The 22,915-nt window shown below is 38.2% G+C and overlaps 2 protein-coding genes across 2 annotated transcripts; one reads left to right on the forward strand and one right to left on the reverse strand.

Annotated features, from left to right (window-relative positions):
* The first annotated feature begins 3,109 nt into the window (after window positions 1-3,109).
* On the forward strand, window positions 3,110-10,913 carry tsr (Cofilin/actin-depolymerizing factor homolog tsr). The gene is made up of 3 exons (XM_018546878.1): window positions 3,110-3,286; window positions 10,256-10,498; window positions 10,661-10,913. The coding sequence occupies exons 1-3, from the start codon at window positions 3,284-3,286 to the stop codon at window positions 10,859-10,861; spliced, it is 447 nt and encodes a 148-aa protein (XP_018402380.1). The 5' UTR covers window positions 3,110-3,283; the 3' UTR covers window positions 10,862-10,913.
* Window positions 10,914-11,726: 813 nt separating this feature from the next.
* LOC108779456 (limbic system-associated membrane protein) lies at window positions 11,727-21,464 on the reverse strand. The gene is made up of 10 exons (XM_018546892.1): window positions 21,379-21,464; window positions 19,598-19,687; window positions 18,445-18,669; window positions 18,004-18,125; window positions 17,595-17,736; window positions 15,894-15,991; window positions 14,040-14,345; window positions 13,054-13,246; window positions 12,833-12,892; window positions 11,727-12,068 (listed from the first exon to the last, which is right to left on the reverse strand). Exons 1-10 carry the CDS (start codon window positions 21,410-21,412, stop codon window positions 11,929-11,931), a joined length of 1,410 nt encoding a protein of 469 aa, XP_018402394.1. The 5' UTR covers window positions 21,413-21,464; the 3' UTR covers window positions 11,727-11,928.
* Between the last annotated feature and the right edge of the window lie 1,451 nt (window positions 21,465-22,915).

Genomic DNA, 22,915 nt, shown 5'->3' on the forward strand with positions numbered 1-22,915 from the left:
CTTGTGTATTGTTCATTTATGTACATTGTCATTTTAATATCTCTCAATTTACCTATATATCTTTAATATTTTCTATTGAGAAAAAGCAAAACTGTATATATCATGTTTTTGAACTGATTATGATTTTTATTATTTGAGATTCTACAATATTAATGATAGAAAAAAGTATTTTTTTTAGCAATACCGATTTTTTGTTGACAAATTAAGAAACTAACTAAAATTATTTAAAAGTAGATTAATATACTGCCTTAGTGCTTACTTATTTTTTTATTACTTCAATATTACCGAAGAAGATTGTGTCAAACGTACGAAACGTATTACGATTTTATAATTGTATTTATGATATATGACATGTAGAAAATATGTACAAAACGATTGTTGCATCGTATATTACATTATATTATAAATTATAATCTAAGACGCGTCTTCATTGTCTCTACATTTCTTTTATTGAAATTGTACATACGTGTATTTAGGGGCGGTGGGATATATTTAAGCACACAGACACAAAAACTTGAGAATCTTTCTTCTAAAATGTAATAAATTATTATTTTGGAAATATTGTCAAGAAATTGTAACTGTGTATAGCCCTATTGCTAAATACTGTAAAACTGTAGAAAACGATTCTTATTTTTATGTGCAACATATGTTGGAAAAATTTGTAGCGTCCGTATATCTCACAGTAGTACATTCAGAAGAGGTCACAAGAGATGATTGATTTCAGAGAGAGAGATATTTGTACAATATTGTTTGGAAAAGTTAATTATTATATTGAATGCTACACAATAGTGAAATTTGTGTGCTTTAGATAAAATTGTTGAAATTTCTCTCTCTCTCTCTCTCTTTCTCAATCCATCGTTTCTTTAGAGTGCGTTTTGTTTTGCGCTCACAGCGGTTGTAAGCGTCTTTTGCCTTTGTTCAATATTTCGTAGACAACAAGGATAAAGTGATGCTTATAGCGTATGAAAGCGGAATATATCCTTATTAGAAACGTGTGATTACCTCTTTTGTATGTATCAGTATATATCTATTAATATATGGAATTTACAGTTTTTTAATGCTGGATTTTGAACGGCCTATTAGAAGAGGTTGTTGTGGCAAAGATACTTTCGATGATTTGCCATTGCCTTCCGAAAAGTGATGATCAAATAAAATCTGATATAGATATATGTGTTTTGGATATGGATTTAAATTCTGATCTTTTGCACAAAGTACAACCATGTAATTTTCTACGCCGTGATAGCCATATATGTATGTATGAAGGATTATCCGAGAGGCATGCCACTTTTGAGTCGAAGCAAGTCATATAAATTAGCGAACGATCGCAATAGATTTCAAGCGATTTCCCACGATTTCAAACGTTATAATGATGAAGCACCAGACGTCGACTCGCGTTGACTCCCATTCTTTATTTTCACTAGTTCTATACTGATACGTTATTTTTACGCGGCTTCATGTATATGTCATTATAATTTGCATTTGATTCTATTTTGATTTCTAACATTACTAACGTTAAAAAAACTGTTGACTCATGAGTGACGTGTCCCTCGGGATTATCGCGTCGAGTATACTAGCATATAACAGACGTAATATTGATATTTATAATACTCAGAAGCGATAAGAAACGGATAAGATTATAAACTCTTATATATTATATTATAGCAAATTATACACACACACACACATGCATATAATAAGATATTTCCTGTTATCATTGTAATACGTGTATCTTTATTATCGATAGTATTTTTCACATATACGTAAGTTTTCATTACACTGGCAATTGTATATCATTTTATTGCAAATCTTAAGTACATATTGTCCGCTCAAGATACATTGATCTTTTTATAATAAACGCGTGTAACGATGCCACTTTCTTGTATACAAAAGTAATAAGATTGTAAATTATGTAGCACAGCTGACAGTATTTAAAAATATATATGTATGTGTTGTGCGTGCGTGGATGGGGTGTTTAATTTATCAAGACGTATTTTTCTTATTTATTCTACTAGGCGATCTAATATATATTTTTCGGATATCGATCGAGTGCGTTATTATGTTGAAAAATTCTGTATTTTGTTATATGTTTTGCATATAATCATTGCTTTTCATTATACTTCCATGAAGTCTACCGTAGCAGAAAATTTATAAAGGCGGCCTTTGACTATATAATGTAATAAATTTTAACTAATTTTTATCTCTTCTTATATATGTAAATATAATAACTCTCTGTGTGGAATTGTTTTTTTAATGTTATGTAACAAAAGCTTAATTGTATTCGTGCTAACAATACACTGACAATTATAACTATAGCATTACTTGATTATATTATTTGAAGTCAATAATCAAGTATAAGATGAATTGGAGTGAATATATTTTCAATCCCTAAATGTGCGCGTGTGGATCGAAAATCGTCTTGGGCGCCTTCGAGTCTCGATAGTCGATACGGCCTTGTTTTACCGACCGCGGCGTGTTATAGAATCGCGTGTTTCGGTGCACGTCTCGCAAGGACTCGAAGGCGCAGTCGCGACGGCCGCGACGCGACGCGACGCGACGCGTCGGCGCTGAACAGATCGCACGCCGCTGCCCATATAAGGCAATTTCCCCACGTCCCTGGCGGCGATTGGACCGCGTGACCGGCACGTCGATGACTGATTCCTCCCGAAACGCGTGTCCGTGAAATCGATTTCGCGTTCGTACCCTAGCCGAATCGGCCTCGGTCGTCCCTACCGGACGAAAAGAGTTTGCGTCGTTATCGCGTTTCCTATTCGGACAAATCCTCGCGCGTTCTTTATTCCACCCTTCGCTCCGTTCCGCGTGCCGGCCGCGATCCTCATGCGCGGGCGCATTTATTGTCCGTCTATTCCTTTACAGGATCGACGCCCTATGGGGATACTTATTTCCAAATACGGAATAGATTTTCGATTCGCGCGATTTTTCCGTCTCGCGCGGCCGGCCGGTAGCGCGCAATCGCGAGAATTTTTGACGATGCTCGACGGGGCGCGGGCAGCCCGTCGCGGGCCAATCGGAACGGCGGGTCGTGGCGGCGCTGCGCGCGCAGGCGTAGGGATACAGGATTCGTGGAGAGAGAGAGAGAGAGAGAGTCGTGAGAGAGGAGCCTCCCTTCCCGTTCGGCCTGTTCGAGCCAGCCGCGCGATTCCTTCGACTGGACGTTAACCAGCCGCTATCCAGTTCCACCACGGCCGAGATACTCTGGGAAAGTGTCGGTTAAAGTGCTCATTCACGTGACTCTGCTCCCCGGCTACATCGCCCGCTACGAAAAATGGTAAATATCCGAACGCGACGGCGGCCGCCGCCGTTGTTTAGCGAATAATGACCTCGGTGAAGGAAAGAACGTTCTGTGCGATGGACGTCGAGAGCGCGGCGGGCGAGGTTCGACCCGGCGACGGCCCTTTTTGTGGTTATGGCCGCAGCAGACGCGCCGGTCGGCCATTGCTGCTGCGCCCGGCTCCCCGAGATACGCCTCCTTTCTCGCAACGGCGAGACCGCTCCGGGAGAATCTCTCGCCGCGGCGTCTTCTCGATCTTGCACGATCTCGCCCTCGATATCGTCGAGCTCCGCTCATCTAACCTGATCCTCCAGATCTCATTCAGCCTCCTGGCGCGGATTACCGCACGGCGACGGACTCACCGTTGTTTCCAGGAAGCGGATGATTCATTTCCACTTCGGCGAGCTGATTGACCGACCGATCAGTGACGACGGAGAACCGCGCGTCACCGCAGCGTGAGATCGCGCTTTTATGTCTCTGGGAGATTGCATTTTCTCGCTGTCTTTCTCCGCCTCGCGCTCTCCCTCTCTCCTTCTGTCTCTTTTTCTCTCCTGGGTGGAGACTCCTCTCCCCTTTGCCTCTCTGAACGTTGCATTGCATCCGATTGCAACCGGTGTCATTCTCGCAAGTTCGGTCCTGCATCCACGCGTGATGTGTAGGGCCACATTTCTATAAATATTAAATTCACATTAACTGGGATTTCGGCTTCGTCTCTTTTTAGCTCCGTCCAGGAGATGATAATCTCGATTTACTTCAACGCGAACGCGTGCGACGTCCAGGGAGAGACTCGAAACGCACTTCCGAAATTTCTGAGGCATTCGCTGAAATTACCGTAAAGCATTCCGAGGATATCTCCGGACGTCGCGACGATCGCCTTGATAAAACACGACGTAACGGCTCGCCGCGAAAGAATGACGGTGACTCTCTCGATTCGAGTAACACATTGTAACGCCGCCCTTACAGCCTTGTGTATTTATTTATTTGTTTATTTATTTATATACTTATCTATATTTTTTTATCATTTCTCAATAGGAAAAAATATCGATTGTGCGCGCGCACGTGATACGCTCGACTTGCTTAAATCGAGTATATATATATATCATATATTAACCTACGTAAAAGAAGAAGATGACGCGTGGCTGTTATTAAAAATATAATAAATGAATAATGAGGCGGAGGTGTATTCTGAAGGTCTTCAGATCTTCTGGATCATTTTCTCCAAGTCTACCTTTTGTATATGTTTAAGGAGAGCTAGCAAACGCTAACTGAAAGTAACATAACGTCAATGTTATGATTTCATATTCAGAGCCGGTTTTTCATTTGCTGGTTAACTTGTGATTAAGTTCAATCTGATGATAATGTAAACAAAAATGTATTTTTCTACATATCTGTGATTAATCACTAAACTGATAATTTTGTAGTGAATAACTTTTAAAGGTATCATCCATAAAACCATTAGTTTATTGACCATAACTAAAAAAACTTTCATTCTTTACATTCTCATCTTGTTTAAAACCGCAAGTTAATTTATTAAAGAAACTAGGCTTCAACAATATGAATGTAATATAACAGGTACGTAACACAATTACATTGTCAAGTGAAATTGTAATATTGATTGTGTTCACCAGAAAAGATAGTTTTACAATTGTTGTGAAATTTTTTAATATAATAGTTTTATACATTTAGCTCTAGTGAGAAACTAAGAATAAAACCTGAGACAATTGGAAAACACGAGCAATAGAAACAGAAAATAAGAGATTTCAACCTATGTGTATCATAATATATATAGTTTCTGATTGATTGAGAGATCTGTTATTACTTGTTTCCATCACCTGTCCTTTTCAATTGTATTATACAGTGAGCTTAAGAATCATAGTCATAATCAAGAACAGTTACAAAGCTGCTTGTTCTGTTGAATGCAATCATCGATGTGATTATTTTTGATATTACGCTGAGAAAAATTCTGGGTGAAAATAAACGATTCAGAAAATTCTAATTATCGTATCAATTAGAATTTGGTTATCCTAATTAGAATTGTCAATAAATTTAATCAGAAAATTCTGATTTGTCCATATTTTCAACCAGAATTCCAATGAATACAATTTATATTTTTTTCAATATTTTGTTATATTAACGTTGATGTTACTTTTAGTTAGTGTTTATTAAGGAGTTGACGAATTTTTAAGTAATGATAAACAATATCATGTTTCATGGAACGTCACTGGGAAAGGAATTGACGTCGCGAGTGGGATCGAAGAGGCGAGATCACTGTCGAAATCATCTTCAAGAAAACGCCGCGTGTTTTATTTTGGGTGGGCGCTTCGAATCACGTGCTATCGTCAACCACTTCTGTTCGAATCTCACTCGGTGGTTCCCACCGGGATCGTCGACAGATCGCTGGCAATCCTCTCACGTTATCTCGATGATCTGCTCAATCGGCACGTTGCGATCTACGGAAATCGGTAGCAATCAATTTCCATCGACAGCGAGAAACGGCGGGCTTTCCTTCCGGTTACACCACCACGTTATATCCACCGCTTGAAAAGAACATGTATACTTGAACGTTTGAAATGGCAGAAGTAGATCAATTGTAGGGATTTAATTCGTAATCTATATTTATTACAGCCGAAAAAGTCCCTTCAAAATCACGTTGATTTATGGTATTAATTGAGAATCTCCGGAATCTTATATCTCTGAAGAAATTCAAGCCGATATTTCTTCATAATTATTATTAATTATGTCTTATATTGTCAACGATTGGAATTTGAAGGCACATTCTATGAAAAATTTTGCGGAGCTACGATTTTGTCAAACACAAAATTAATGTTAATTATTTCACAATTAATTTTTTTAATTGACGTTTTCTTTCTGCAACAACTATTGTGATAGGCAATGATTTAATGAAAACTCTGTCAGTAACAAGTCTTTAAGAAGAGTTTAAATTTATAATTTTAACAAATTAACACATTTTACAGTATAAAACGGTGCTTTAAAAAAATGTGATCAAGTAAACTGAAAAAAAGAACTTATTTTATTTTAATATATCTATTATTAAAAAAAAAAGAATATTGTATTCGCGCGCTGTATGTCGTTAAATTTAGAGTAAATCTAATTCTAAAGAATGAAATATCTCATTTGAAGATAAAAAATTGGGCCACTCTTTTTCGAGATTGGCTCAATTTTTATTCTTCAGAATGGGATTCCACCTCGAAGAGAATTTAGAAAGTAGTTGAGATCGAAAACAGAAATAGGGTCTACAAATACTTTTTCTTTTGTTATGCCAAAACGGAGCTACTTTCATCGACATTAAGAAGCCAGACCATTTCTCTCTACGTGACTCCGTCGACACGGATTCGGTTAGCGTGAGATTGACGCAATGAGGGACAGCGAAGTTGCGAAACACACAGGCGAGCGACGATAGCGGAAGCGTCCAGTTAATATCGCAAAAAGTTGCAACTTTGCGCGATGAGGATGGCTCGCGTTCCTTTATCAAACCACTTGCAACTCGCGCCGATATAAATAAGACCATGACTCGATGCTCTTATCGCGTTATATCGCGCTGCCTCACCGTTCCCCGTCAGCACGATTAAGCACGACCTTAACCCTATCGCGGGTTCGCCAACGCTGCACCCTTTCTCCAACCGTCCTCCCACGAAAGAATTTACATACCCATGGAAATAATTATAGAGCGACTTGGTAGCGAGTGACGTGGTAGCTTGCCTTAACACAATTAAAAGTTTATTATTCGTGTCTCAAGAATTTATGATTGTTGTAACATTGGATTCAATGGCTCTTTGAAGTCAATTTTTTTCGAGTAAAAATATCAATAATTTTCAGCTAGAAGCATTGAAAACGCAACTCGAATCCAAGTCCATGAAATGTTCTTTAATTAATTTTAAACAGAATTTACTTATAACATTTTGATACAAATAATTATAAAAGTATATATGTATTTTCATAATTACATGTATATTTTTTTAATTACTTGTATTAAAATTTTATTATTTACAATATAATGGAATGTGTAGCGGAGTGTTGAAACTACTCACGAAAAGAAAGAAAAATGTATATCGGACGTACACTCGAATTCAATCTGTTAGTCATTTTTCCTGAAACGTTTATCTCGGCGTTGTCGGTGAGAAGAGCCGACTCTCGTCGCAAAACCCCTCCTCCGATCTGTTAACTCCCCTCTGATATCCTCTCGCACCTCGCCGCGCCTCGACGATGACAGTGAACTAGAGAGAGGCGCAATGCACAGTACAGTGGTGCGCCGGTAGCTACGGGAGAGGGAAAAATTCAATGAGCCTGTAAGGAGGTCGGTGGTTATTTTCTTGCGAGCTAGAGAGAGAAAGAGACTCTCTCGAAGTTCACTGACGTCTCTCGTGGCAGTGACGGTGGTCGGTTGATTAAACTCTTTTGCCATCACGCGTCAGTCTTCCTCTTATCGTGTCAAAGCAGCGTTGCTTCGCGATCGATCTTTACTAGTCGAAGAAAAAATTGGAAAAAGGGCGCAAATCATCCTGCGATAACATCGATAGATATTGGCTACTCCTTGCAAAATCTGACATCTTTCAAATTATTCGCAGAGATTGGAGATTTATATTTTTATCAATAACTTCAGCTTACACTAGGATAGTCAACAAATCTTTTCTATAAATATGGCCAGATAGTAAAATTATTATAGAGAGAATGATAGGTAGATGTAACAGAAGAAAACAAATTTCTGCAAATCTTTCATTGTGAAATTTAAAATATAATTATACAAATCGTAATTTGTCTACTTCTGAATAACGATCGTGCAACTTTTTCTATAAAGCGAAAAAAGGTGAACATTTTTTATCATTGAAGATAATGGAGAAAAATTTGTCACTGTCCTGGTTCTACACAGTGCATTGTTTCGAGTTTTATAATATTTTTCATTGGGAAAATTAATGCAACACTTGTGTAATTGAGAGTGCAAATTGATTTACATATTTTCTTGACGGTGTTAATAAATAATTTAATTCTTTTAAGATTATCGCGACAACAAAGAATATGCGATTAAAAAAATTAAATTATTTACTAAACCGAAAATATGTGAATTGGTTGCAGTATGCATTTATAGTGTTGCACTAGTTTTCCCAGTGGAAAACACTTAAATTAATTTCCAATTTGCAATCCTTGCACTCCAACGTTCACGTCTGATACGAATTAAAGCACGTTTCCTAATGAAATGCAGAAAGCGCAGGAAAGCATATAGATTTATTGATGAATCATCCTCCTCCGTTTGACCTTATCTGTGGCTCGCGCTAAGGGGTACAGCACGCCCCAGAAGAGGGAGCCCCCTTTAACGGCGTCCCCCCTGTCGCCACCCCGTCAGGATATCGACCCAGGAATTGCATCCTCTCGCCGGCCACCCTCCAATCGTCGCGTTTCTCGCAGGATCCCCCTCGCACTCCTATTCACGTCCGCTACGTTCCTTCGATCATGTGGAACAAGCGGCGATACATTAGTACGGGTATCGAGGACGTTCGTATTCGAGCCATAATTAACGATCGCGAATCCGCATCGCGAATATTCATTTGCTTCTGCGAAATTCGAGCTGACGCTGTGCGACGTCATTTTAACGAGACTGAACGTCGCGCGCTCAATAAACAGCCACGAGGAATTTCATACAAAAAATATTCGCAATGTGGATGTAACTGTGACAACCATTCAAATTTTTAATATGTAATTTGAAGACAAGTTGTAATTTTTAGACAAAGTAATTTATCTCTAATTGAATGCTGTAACTTTCACAATATAAGTAGATGTTATGACACGGCAAATCAAGTGACGTGGTCTCACCCTTTGAGTGCCAATTTCACTTTCATACATTTGCCAAAACTGAGGGAAAATGTGTCGCGATATGAAACGTCAGATTTGTGTAGATACACTGAAAGAAAAATAATATTGCAGCAACAGCATTGTTTCAATTAAAAATAATTGTCTTAAGTTGTAACAGTATTAATGGAAAAAAGATTAAAACAAGAGCATATTATATTTATTTTTTATTAAATATATAATTCGTTAAATATATTATCTCCTCAACAAAGTTATTTTTAATTAAAACAATCCTATTGATATAACATTTTTTTCATATAGAATAATAACATAACTACTGAGAAAAAACAACTTAAAAGAAAAACAGAATTTCTTAAAACTGTTTTGATAGAACCGCCAAAGTATTTGGTCAGAAATTTGAAATTGATTCGAAACGATTCTTCTCTTTCGTAAGTTTAGATATTTTTATCGAACGATACAATTTAAAAGTTGCGATTGCAAAATTCAAGAATGGTAAAAGTATTCTGTCTGTTTCCTTTAGTGTCCCAATACCAAGGTAATCCGGCGCAGTCGTATTTCACGAATTTCTGCGGTGCGAAGAGAAAAGACGTCCGGCTGAAAGTTCGTAGCGCGTGGCACGTGCCTGAGAGCCAAGGGGATAACTTTAGAAGTGGATCGTCGGATCTCTTTTAGCGTTGAGATTCGCGCGTGGGAAGAATTTATTTCGGTAGCGCGTCCCCCACACGTATTTTGCCCGCGAAATGGGCTTAAACGGCCCGGCAGCGCGCGACGTGTGCCGATTGCCGACGTTGACACGAGAGATGGTCCTAGATTGTCTAGACCAATCAACCTGACCATTGTAGGACGACAGTCAATCGAACGATAAGATTCATGCGATTTCGTGTGCAATTCATCATTGCTAGATGAATAAATTCGTACTTCTATTCAATCCCTTTTGCAATAAAACAATGTTTGAGCGAAATAAAATATTACCAAATATGAAAATATATCCAAGATGCTTGAAAAAAAGATATAAAATACACGCGATAATACATTAATACGCCAACGTTTAAAAAACGTCAATAAACATTGATTGTAATCGCTTATCTTATTTGTTTGCTTTCTCTCTACAATAATTGACATGGTTTACATTTGTTTTATTAGGCATCTGGAGTGACAGTCGCGGACGTTTGCAAGACAACGTACGAGGAGATAAAGAAAGACAAAAAGCACCGATATGTGATTTTCTACATCAAAGATGAAAGACAGATAGATGTCGAAGTCATTGGACCCCGCGACGCGGCTTACGACGCCTTCCTCGAGGATTTGCAGAAGGGCGGCAGTGGGGAATGCCGTTATGGCCTGTTTGACTTTGAATATACCCATCAATGTCAGGGTACTTCCGAGGTAATTATCTAATATCTATTTTCGTATAAATTAATGTTTTGTACTTGAAAAGTATTGTTAGAGCTTGTCAGGAAAGACGCGGTAGCGTTTTCCGTCAAGTATAATATACCTAATATTATAAGCTTATTACTGTATTTTAAAGGCATATTATTCTTTTCTCAGGCATCCAAGAAACAGAAATTGTTCTTGATGTCGTGGTGTCCCGACACGGCCAAGGTTAAGAAGAAGATGTTGTACTCGAGTTCCTTTGATGCTTTGAAAAAGTCGCTGGTTGGTGTGCAAAAGTATATACAGGCGACAGACTTGTCGGAGGCCTCCCAGGAGGCTGTCGAGGAGAAACTTCGAGCTACTGACAGGAATTAGGAGTATTCCAGCAAATCCCAAAACCACTATTACGAGATAAGAAAAAAGAAAATCAAGTGGAATACAGTACATTGCGAATTAACTTCCCAAAAACAAAAAAAAAAACAATGCTCTATACTGTCGTTGCATCGAGGGTTCACGTTTTTACACATTTTTCACTTTTAAGCGAGACCGATTATCAAGTATTTTGCGCTACATATGTTAGTCATCATGGGAGCGAATATTATAGCAAAAGAAATGGAAAAAAAAAGGAAGAAAAGAAGCAAAGGGGCAAACATCCCTTCTCATACTGCGGACGTTGTGTGAATCTGTCTAATATTAATATTATACTATATTATTATATAATTATAAGGTAATTGTACAAGAATACAAAACAATTTACAACCAGTCAAGTAGTAAGATCCAGAATTATTACACTTTTTTTTTCTCACTGGCTGTACAACGTTTAAATTAAATTCATTTCATTATGACTCCTTATGATGTCCTGTCAGTAAAACCCAATTGTATTCTCAACATTTTCGCACATTTATTTCGAAACCGAGACTATTCTTGAAAGGTACGAATGAGGAAACGAACCATGAGGAGAACAGAATAAATATTAGCCGATAATGCAGCTTTCATAGAACTTGCCGAGGTAAATCCTACATAAAAGCAAAATTTCTGCAACTAGTGTCGACTGACGATATTGTTTCCACTTTTCAAGGCAGGTTTCCAAACTAATGCAACAGAATTTACCGACAAAACTAGTTCTCAAATTATTAATACTTTTATTTTATATCGCTTTGATTATACAAATTATTCGCAGAATTGCAGTATAAATTTAAAGAGGAAATCACAAAATATAGTAAAAATTTATACTCTTGAATTTTTTTTACATTATATAACTAATGATCTTTCATATTGAAGTAACCAACTGTGTACGAATGATACTGTAATCTCTTTGTTAATGGAAATGACTCATTGATGCGCAAACATGACTGATAACGATAATATTTAACAATAGCCGTATCATATACGCATAAATTACAACAATCTCTTACTTTCTATTCTCCGCATTTTATACAACATTAGTTAAATCTATCGCGTGTTATGATTAAAGTACATAGCGTACTTAATATCAACGGCAAGATCTGCGCTCGATTATAAATCGATCCGTTTGCATCCGTTGTCAGAAGGTAATGCTGCGACATGGATGTGATCTGTATAACTACAAACAAATAACATAAGTTAATAATCTTTAACAATTACGAATGTTATTCTTTTCATCTGTATTCTTGCACATGTTTTACAAATTCATAATTCTATTTAAGAATAACGTGAGATGAGAGAGAGAGAGAGATTTATCACGATATATTCTTTTCCGTAAAATGTTTCCTCTTTAAAGCAGCCCTTATTTAATTTTAATTGAATAAGTTCAATATTTACTATGGATATGATTTTTTCATGTGCTGGGTTTCATATGTATGTCCCATTGGGTATAAAGGAGTTAAACTAATTGTAAGTTAAATAAGTAACGTATAATTTGTTTTTGTTCTTGCATTTTCGAGATGTTAAGTAATGAGGTAGGAAAATTCCCACAATCATTTTTATCTCTGATAAAAAAAAGTTGATATGATAGCATTTCTATCAATTTGTATTATTTTATATAAGTTTATATAATTTTCTATCGTCGACTTTGCGAGCATCACGATTGACTGGCTATGAATTCTATCGTATTTTATCAAGTTCTATAAGATTCCTATAAGATTGATTCAAATTACGAACCATATTCAAAATGACAGGATTTTCTATCGTTCTCTATCAACTTTTTTTGTCAGAGGTATCCAAGTCAAAATAAATAAGGTCACGTTATAAATAAAAATTTTAATATAAATTAGTATGATCAAGAGGATACAAGTAAGGGAGATTAAGATTAATTCTTAGCAATTACCCAAGATAAAAAAAAGATTGAAATAGAACCGTCAGATTTACCTGCTATCCTGTTCTGCTCTTGATCACCATCCATCTCGGAATTTTCGCTGGAATCGACAGCTGCAACGTGCAAAATAGGACGCGATATACTATCTCACATACGACTCGAGTTTCCTCTCACGGACATATCTCCATCGCTATGTCGCGCGCGAGCGCAAAATAGAGGGAACGAGAGATAGAAGGTAACGGATATATGCGAACGACTTATCTTTATTACTTACGAGCTCCTTCGGTGTGAAAGCGCAGTATCTCTGAAGGGTGGCTCCATCCGTAACGATTTCTGGACAAAACGACCGCCTCGTAATAGGTTGCCGCGTCCAACCCCGTCAAATTGAAGGAGCGAACGTGCACCGGGCTGATGTCACCGCCACCAGCAGGTATATACAATTTGTGCCATTCACCACCGCCATTCTTCTACAATGCATTAAAAGAAAAGAAAAAATAGATCTGTAAAGAGCTTCAATCATGCTGAAATCGATTTTTAAAGGACATAGAAACGCGGATCTCGACAACTAATTTATTCTCTCGATATATATTATTTTATTATATAATTTATAAGATCGTTACATAAGAATGCAAAAAATTACACGTCAAACAATGAGAACAGTATAATATATTTTTTCTCGGCACAGTATTTAATATTAAATTAATTTCATTACGATTCCTCATACTTTGTATCAGGGAGACTTATTATATTGCCAACATTTTTCACATTTTCTGTAAATTATCTCGAGGCCGAGACAACTCGGAAAAAGCAAGATAAAATGAAGGAAATGAATTACCCCTGAAAAGGAAAAAAATATTAGCTGATAAAACAGCTTTCAATCTTCGTAGAGCGCGCCGAGACAACCCGACAAATATTTTGTTACTTCAATATTCTGTATATTTCGCTCTGCACTTCCGGCATCTCTTTTTCGCCTCTCTTATTATTGATTCAGGAAATCAATCATTTATGACTGAAGATTCTAGTAATAACCCGTCGCGCGGGCATTGCCTTTTGTTCAATTATTCCTATGCGAGCTTTTGCATGCGCTGCAGCCATCGTAACGCGAGCAACGCACGAAAACCACACGGCCGATTAGATCCCACACGCCTCATTTAGGAAATGACGAAACGTCGATTTCGGGACATTGATTTTCCCGAGATTTCCTATGGAATGGGGCTCTTTATTGATTAACAATTCTCAACTATATGAACGAATTCTTACCTTGTATCTGCGAAACCAAAACTGGTACTCGATGATAGGACTGTAACTGTCGACGACCCAGATAAAGTTGTACGACGTGCTAGACGCGCTGGCCGATTCTTTCTTGAACACTGCCGGATTTGCGATCTCCGATAATTCGATCATCTTCTCGGTGATCCCCATGGAATTTGATGCTCTACATGTATAGGAACCGGAATCGCTTGGCGTTACGTGCCTTATCAACAGACTGTGATCATTCTCAGTGTTATGTTTCACTATCCGCGACGTTGTGTAGTTTATTGTCTTGTTGTTGAAATACCATTCAACCTAAATGAAAAGAGATCTCGTGAAACATGAATTTTTACAACTTCTCGATATTGGTATAATACATAGTTATTCTTCGCTCGAATCGCCAAGTGCCGTGATAACAATTCTCTCTGACTCGTTCGGTCCCTTTTTTTGCGAGGAAGTAAAAAAGTAACAGTAAGTCACGTGCCCCACGAATCGATTTGTCACGTGCGACTAGCTTTAAGGGATCTGGGTGAGAAATTGCTCGGTAGATAGGAGGGGCGGTTTCATTTAGTTACCGCGAGCGTGAAGAACTCGTTGAAATCGAAAAGACGAGTCGCTGTGTATTGCCAGAAAAATATTTCGTGTTTGTATTGGACGTCGAAACCCACACCGCCGATCGATCGTATCGTTCCGGATGCTTTGTTAACGTTAACGTATAAAGAGGGAAAATTTTTATCGCATATTAAAGTTTCGGAATTCGGGACGGGAGAGCGTAAAAATTTATTTTTACAATATATTATCCGCGAGAGTTATCGGACCCCTGTTTTACCTTTTCAAAGTGTTTTACGTCGATTGTTTTGTAGTTAATAAGGGTGCGCGGAGATTATTCGACCGAGACGAGCGTGATCACGTGCATAAAATTTTGCATTGGCCTCGAGAGAGGACAGAAAGACGAGGGACGAAATCTTCATTCTTGCAGAAGTAAATTCCATTCGCGTTCGTTTTTCGATTTGCTTATTTCTTGTGGAAAATCCTCGATTTAAAGGATTGTGCCTCGAAATGCGATCGAAGCTTCGATACAAATACTTGGAAATATTTGATTTGGGAGAAAGAATTTTATTAAAAATGAGAAGGTAAATAAGCCTACGTTGGCCTATGTGAGCCGTCACAAGTTGTAACGTGTGTATAAAATTATATTCTTCAAAGAAATTATACAGACGTTTCAACAATAGTTTTTGTCCTCTTCAAGTGCCAACTATTATAATCCAGTATTAGTATCGCTTGTGATAATAAATAAGTTGATTACGTGAAAATTCCCTGGTGTCATCTTTATTCAAAATTGAAATCTCAAAATTAAGTGAGATGTGTTGACATTTAAAAGAATAATACAAAACATGTGATAATATAAACATAAATATAAATAAATAAATACAAAAATAAAAATAAATATAATACAATTAACGAATAATAAAATTAAATCAACAAGATAATAAATAAAGAAAGGAAGAAACATTTATACACAAAGTTTGTCATGGTATAGTGGATCTAATAAATGAATATTACTTGTTAGAATTTTATTAACTAACCAAAAAAAAAAAAAAAAAAAAAAAAAAATGTTTCAAAGCGTTTATAGTATCACATGTTGACCCTCAGAAGTATAATACAATAAAGAGAGATACAAGCACGACTGGTGCGCAAAGTTCGCTCGCGTACTTGCGATGTAATTAAAAGTCCGATTACGGGACGATGCTGAAGACGGCCCCGCGCGCGCACGTGTTCTTTGCGTCGTTAATTATTGTTCGAACCATTAATTAACGGGCAATTGCGCGCCATATTGACAGTCTTAGGGGAAAGCAGCCTCACCTTTGCCTCGGGCCAGGCGGACACCGTACAATCTAGCGTTACTCGTATCCCTGGATATGCATGCGCCCATGGTCTCTTCACATAGATCTCTGGCTTATCTGCGAGGATAATAGATACGCAGTGTAGATACAGCATTGAAAGATTACTTTACCTGGGAAATCATCTCGAGTACTTTCATACGCCATATAGCGACGGAAGAATTGTACGATATTGTTCTGTGTATGTTTGACATATTTTCTTTCTTTTTTAATAACTACCTTTCACGAATATTAAATGTGAAATTCCATCGGAAATCCGTAATAAAAAAAAGTGATAATAAGCTACTTAATAACGTTCTTATTCCGTTTAATATTTATTTGATTTCTATTTACATATTTCTCAGAAAATTATTACTGAATCCATAAAACGATAGCATACAATAGGTTGTTAATAATAATGATTTTAATTTAACTGGAGTGTCAAAATACTCGTGATCGTTTATATAAAAAAGTAAAGTGACTTACTCTCAAGTTAAAGATTCGATTGCGATAATATTCACTCGAGTTAAATGACTTGGGCTCATTTTTACAAATTTATATTAATTTGAATATCTCGGTTTAATTTATTCTTTATCTTTTTATAATTCTTAAAACTAGAGAAAGATAAAAAGTAAATTAAACTGAAATTAAAGTTAAGCTACATTCGTTAGAAACGGGCATTAGGCTGACTCCGGTCAAACTCCGATTAATTTAATCGGCAATTAATCCAACTGACTTGAAACAAAGTTTCAACCTATATAATTTATTATATCTAATCCAATCCTTGTTAGATTAAACAAAAAATTCATAAAAATAAATAAGAAAATAAAGGAGACTGTCATAAATTATATTAATATTTAATCTTATTACCGTTCGATTTAGAATTTTTCTTTATATAGTATTTATTAATTGTTTATTATAATTTAGTTTTTGAATGTTTCTTACTTGTTGACTTTATTGCCTTCAACATCACGTAAAAAATTAATAATTAATTTTATTCGCGTTACAGGAGAGACATTGTTGGAGAAGGTTGTTAATATACACGTAGACTATCAAAGTTTTGTCAAAGTCACTCTAGTTACTTAAATTTACATTAAAGCGCACACATGTATAGTATAGTCGTGTTGTTTAAAGCGGCACTTCTGAGATACATGTAAGGCTCGTTTTGATATTACAAAAGCGAAAGGATTGTTAGTGCATCACAAAGTTGATTAACATCTGCAAAACACTCGTAGCAACTGTACAATCAGCATAATTGGCTCGCTCATGCGTTTGATTGGAGTACTAAAGGGAGCAATCTGCGGCAATTCCTTAATTGTGCTGCTACGAAGAAGGGTAGGGCGCGATTTGCATGATCGTTTCGGTGCGGTCGTAATTAAACTCGATTAATCGCGGGTGCTCCCGAAACGACTTCGTAAGCCCATATTACAGCTAATAATGAAGTACGGCGGAGAGCCACACAAAGTATATATATATATATAAGATATACACAGCTCAGGTAAGAAGCTGACGTTATTTGTCGTCGTCGACTACGTTTTGACTGCGGCTCGATTTACGTCAAAGTTCGCGATGTTGTAACTTTTAACTGGCGCGAATCAAGTCGTGCAAACGTAGTAATTTCGACGTTTCAAAATTACGACAAGTAACGTCAACTTTTGCCTGCGAGGAATACACTGAGACTCACATCTGATACGTAGGTCTATATGCGCCTCCGCCGGTTCGCCGATTTTGTTGTCGGCCACGCAGGTGTACTTGCCGGAAAGATTTCGGTTGTCGGCAGAAAATTTCAGGATCGACCGATTGTCCTTCAAAGGAATTTCTCTGCCCTGCGGAGAAGAAGAAGAAAACCATGCTTTATACACCGCGACAACGCATTTACCATTCCAATTTAAATTGACTTATTGCCCGATCGAGGGAAATCTCATGCACGAATGAATATTCGCGTCGCGTTTCATTCCGTTCTTCCTTTCTTTCTTTTTCCTTCTCTCATCAAACGTTTCCCATTAACGTACGTGGGAACGTTTGACGCCGATATCGCGTAATATCGTTGACTGATATGGTATAATATCGAATAGCCCAGGAATATCGATTACCTTCGTCCTCCAACTTATGATGGGGGCCGGTACACCCTTCGCCACGCATTGCATTATCACTTCCTTGTTTAGATCGACCTCCAGCTCGCCGGACTCGGGCAGCGTTTCCACGCTGGGTGGATCTGTGAGCGGGAAAGTAGCGCGAGCGAATAAATAAATCTCCGTTGTACTCGACAACGTTTGTAAGTCGACTTTACATCGTGTTTACACTTTCATGCAAAATTCAAATCTCCGCCTTGGAGAGGGTCAGAGGGATCGGTATAGAAAGTCAAACGGTCGGAAGTGATATCGTAGATATAGGACGCCGCCCGTGAGAAGACGCGTTTCGGTTCGGAGCAAAGAACTCTTTCGTCTCGATATACAAGAGACAAATTTTACCCCTCGGGTTAAACGTTACACGGGGGACGCTTATCGTCGGGTGTGCTGCAATGTACTACTCACACATCACTTCGATCTCGAAGTATAGCTGCGTGACGTATCCCCACGGAGACGGTCGGATTACCTGGCACACATACTGCCCGCTATCCTCTCGCTGCACGTGGCGAACCCGTAGGCTGCCGTTGCTATACAGGGTGATTCGTTCGGACGACTGCTCTTCTTGCCCGGAGCTGCGGCCATCGGCTAGAAGGACCTCTTCTCGCCACCATGTCACCTTAGTTTGCGCGTCTACACGAGGCAGAAATAACTATACCTTTTTTTTTCCGAATACTTGAACAAGCCCGGGCTTAAAGTAGCTTCCACAAAGTGAGGTTTTACTCCCAAAACGATAAGGGCGGTATTCATAGTCCGTTCTTTATTCAAGACTGTATCTTATGATGGAAAAACTGTATTTAAGACAATCTCAAATATGAATTTTCCGTCTACAGTAAAATTTTAAACCTTAACTCATCCTAGTCGAGTATTAATCTCACATTCGACTGTAATTGATTAAAAGTTTTACGTCTTGTTAGAATCTCATCGTAGACGTCACTTAAGTCCGAAACATTCGGACCCGACACACAAAGTACTTTTACTACCTGCTAACGAGAGGCAAAAAAAAAAAAAGAAACAAACCTCGGTAGGAAAGTTTTTGTTTCTCTTTCTCTTTTAAACAACGTAAATCAACTGACGTGCAGAAAAAAAAAAAAAAGAGAGAAAGAAAGGAATGAATATGCAAAAGCATAACGTATAAAATAATGTTCGTCTTAATGAAGCAAGATTTCTAACAAGACCCATAACGACTCATTTATAATGCTCTCGGCGATACAAAGAGCTCAGCTTACGGCAGTTGCGCGGAAACACACCCTTTTCCACGTGTGCCACTTTATCCTAATTTTGCACGCCCGCATAGGTAGGAATAACGACGTTTCAAAAGACACCCCGGCGTTTGTTATCGCGTGGGTTGAGATTGCGGGTTCGGGTCTGTCGGGCAATTTCGTAAATGGCAGTAATTCTACACCAGCGCGCGCGTACGTGCGCGCACACTTGACGAAATTAGAAAGAAGAGAGAGAGAGAGAGAGAGAGAGAGAGAGTGTGTGGTATGGAAGCGCGGACAATTAATCTTTTGACGAAGAAACGCGAGGCGCATAAAATCGATCATTAACAGATATATACCCTCCACGTAGCACGGCAGCAAGACAGTCTTGTTCTCGTAAGTTTGTACCGTAATCGGGTGACCGTCGCTGTTCGTCGCAGCTTGAACTCCTGTAAGACACACACAATACACATATATACGGATATATGCTCTCACAAGTGCAACATAATAATAACTAAATTATCATTTAACGACACCGCGCGGCAAAGTGGTCGCCGCATTGCGAAATCGCGTTCGCGCCTCCGTGCAAGACTCGTATATAATCGTCCTGTTCTTTTTATCTCTCTTTCCTCCTCGACACGCAAAATCCCTCGCGTTATCTCGCACGCGCATATAGTGACTGCGCGGAATTAATTTTCCTGCAACCCTCGAGCATGCACGCGCACTATGGAGATCCATTTCTTTCTTTACGATCGATCGCGTCGTGTTGCATATACATAACAGGTCAGCCTTGCGAAAGCGAAACTACAGCGCAATTATGCCTTCCCTCACGCACTTGCGGAAGCGTCGCGGGGGCGGGCGAATCGATTGCCGAAGTTGCGTGCGCCTGACGTGGGTAAGCAAACACGGAGCACAAGTTTTACAGTGCGTCCCTGCATGCATAACCCACGGTTTTCCCTCTCGAAAAAATCGATCCACATATACGGAAATATGGCTATAATTACGCTGCCGCGCCATAAGGAGATATTTCAGTCCGATTAACTCGTTCGTGGGTTCGATCACGAGAAAACTGGGTTGCCCGAACATGTTCTTTCGTTATCGCGATGATTATCTAAAGTGGTGAAACAATAAAGTGAAAATTGAATCAATTTCATTCATATTCGCGTAAATGTCGCGTAAATGTCGCGTAAATGTCGCGTAAATGTCGCGTAAAGGCCGCAAAGAGGAGCTTTTAAGAAATGAATATTTTCTCTCGCATACGGATCTCTATATAATGCAGGCAATTCATTTTTCTCCCTCTTAATCCGCTTGCAAATTCTAAAACTCTAAAGGAGTTATTTTTAACAACTCGAATACGTCAGCGAAAATATTCCTCCGAGCGCAAGATAGCTGGAGCAGAGAGAGGCGCGTTCTAGTTTTTTATCACCCTTCCGACTCAATTCTTCGAACACAGATACTTGTGCGAAATGCGTGCGAGAATAACAAAACGTTACAAAGTTCATCAACAATTCAGAATCTGATAATTTTCTGACGTTCCTTCCTTCCAAAACAACACGATATTTTCTACTTCTATATACGTTTTAATGTCACGCGATCCCTGCAGCACTGTGGACAACAAAATTTTACCTTTTTTTTTTTGTATCGCGAATATGAATAGTCAGTTACGATATGCATTTTTCCTGCTGAATATACGAATTCTCTGTCCAAATTTCGCTGTCACGTTATAATTTTTTAGAAGAATGGCGTAAAGGAAGAAAAAGAATGACGATTTTTAGAGTTTTTATGACGGCAGCGAGTTTTACTTTTAAATTTCGTCGAGAGAAAAATGACTATTTATACTTATATTGCAAAATGATATCACTCAATGCTCTCTTACATTTAAATCCAGATTTTTCAAACTTAAAACCAGTACAAGTCGCGTAGTCCGGTCTTATTTCAAAATCATTTCAAGTATTGTCTTAAGATATTAAAACGGCCCTCTGATGCGGATTCATGGCATTTTAAGATTGTATTTAAGATGGTCTCTTTTTTAAATATATATAATATGAGAATCACAACTAGGAATATCGAATTGGCTAATTTTAATGCAGAATACAATTTCGGTGTTGATCAATGTAATCACTGATATTTTCTACGATACCTGTCATACAGAGTATCCAAATAAGAAGCAGCATTTCTCAAGGACAATTACACGCGCGTTATAAGTTTTGAAAATTCGTTAAATCACATTGAAAAAAGACGTTCCTTCTTATGCGCGTGGTTCCCTCGAGGTCCTCCACGAGGCACTGATCTCGCTTTAAGATGTCACTCGTCGTGTTCCGTACGCATCTTAAACGCACACGCACGCACTGTCACGCACACGCACATGTATCATCGCGCGTAATTATGACCACTTGTCCATTGCACGAATCAGAAGGTACTCATGTCGGTCGGAGCTAACCGACGATTCTCATTAATTATTACGTTCCACACCTTCTGTGAGTGTCAGATGAAATATTTATGAGAGTTGCAACTGACAATTAGCTAATTATTATTTAATAGCTAAAGATAATCAACATAAAGAGGATTTTGCCTCCGTTATAAAATAGAGGTAAATAAATTTCACGCGCTAAATCAAATGATGTCAATTTGAATAAAATAATTGGAACGCGATCGGAACAAAGCATCGAACGGTGGCATTCACGCTAAACTGACGCTCCCCCCCAAATGAGAGCGTAAGATTTGAGAACCGTCGTCTTTTCTCTGTTGCAAAGCCGCAACGCTGCTATATAGGGGCATAGGGTGTCCACCCACGAACACCAAAGGCATTCTTCTATAATTTGTTCAATTTACGCACGGACACGCACCGTGTATAGAGCCATTCGCCGGAGTTATTCATTAGACCGTTAATCCAATAAGCGATTCGCCGCTTCGACGCTTCTTGGATCACAGCTTCCTTCGTGCGTCCCCTCTTTGACAAATACGTTATATATATATATATATATATATGAAGGAAAAAACGTAACGAAAGTGGCCGCCAGTTTCAAATAACGCCGCTGTAATTCTGTCACCTTTTATGTTTTTTGCCATTTCATATTTTCACATACGATTTTATTTTTAAGTCACGTATATCCGACATTATATTCCATATATGTACGTATCTTCGTGCTGGCGTGAAAAAGTGAACATTCTCATCCATTATTACTGAATTATTTCCCGGACCGAGCCGTTTGCCCCCGAGGCGGAAGTAGCAATAAACGGTTAACGGTTTATCGCCAGCTTTTAACTTTTTCCCGACGTCCGTCGCTGGCGTATCTACAATTCAAAAATCTGAATACTTTATGCAGCACTATAAAAAACCTTTATGCATAAACGCGCGCGAGCCGATCTTTTTATGAATGTCTACACGCCAGATTCATTCGATCAGCTTCTGCAGTTCTTCTCGTTTGCGAATGAAAAGAGACGCGATTTGAGTGATGGTTCCTTGGATATCCTATAAATAATTGTACGATAATGTATGTACAATGTATATATACTTCGCGCGAGTAATGGACAATAAATATTAAGTATCCATGATGAATAATAAATTGCTAAATTAAAAATTTATATTATCTTATAACGTCTTTATAATTGATTCTTAATTCGATTCGAATAATAAACGCGCGGAGAGGCCAATTTTCCTTCGCTATACATTTATC

This window comes from Cyphomyrmex costatus, unplaced genomic scaffold (genome assembly GCF_001594065.2).
Source record: "Cyphomyrmex costatus isolate MS0001 unplaced genomic scaffold, Ccosl1.0 scaffold6, whole genome shotgun sequence".
Taxonomy (NCBI): Eukaryota; Metazoa; Arthropoda; class Insecta; order Hymenoptera; family Formicidae; genus Cyphomyrmex; species Cyphomyrmex costatus.

What these genes read in the sequence shown, in the direction of transcription:
- tsr (XM_018546878.1), top strand. An exon ending in AATGTCAGGGTACTTCCGAG is followed by an intron (nt 10,499 to 10,660) that starts GTAATTATCTAA and finishes TTCTTTTCTCAG; the next exon opens with GCATCCAAGAAACAGAAATT.
- LOC108779456 (XM_018546892.1), bottom strand. Translation starts at nt 21,412, where the DNA reads ATGCTGCTTCTTATTTGGATACTCTGTATGACAG. An exon ending in TATAGACCTACGTATCAGAT is followed by an intron (nt 15,992 to 17,594) that starts GTGAGTCTCAGT and finishes TTATCCTCGCAG; the next exon opens with ATAAGCCAGAGATCTATGTG. An exon ending in CTTTCACACCGAAGGAGCTC is followed by an intron (nt 12,893 to 13,053) that starts GTAAGTAATAAA and finishes TGCACGTTGCAG; the next exon opens with CTGTCGATTCCAGCGAAAAT.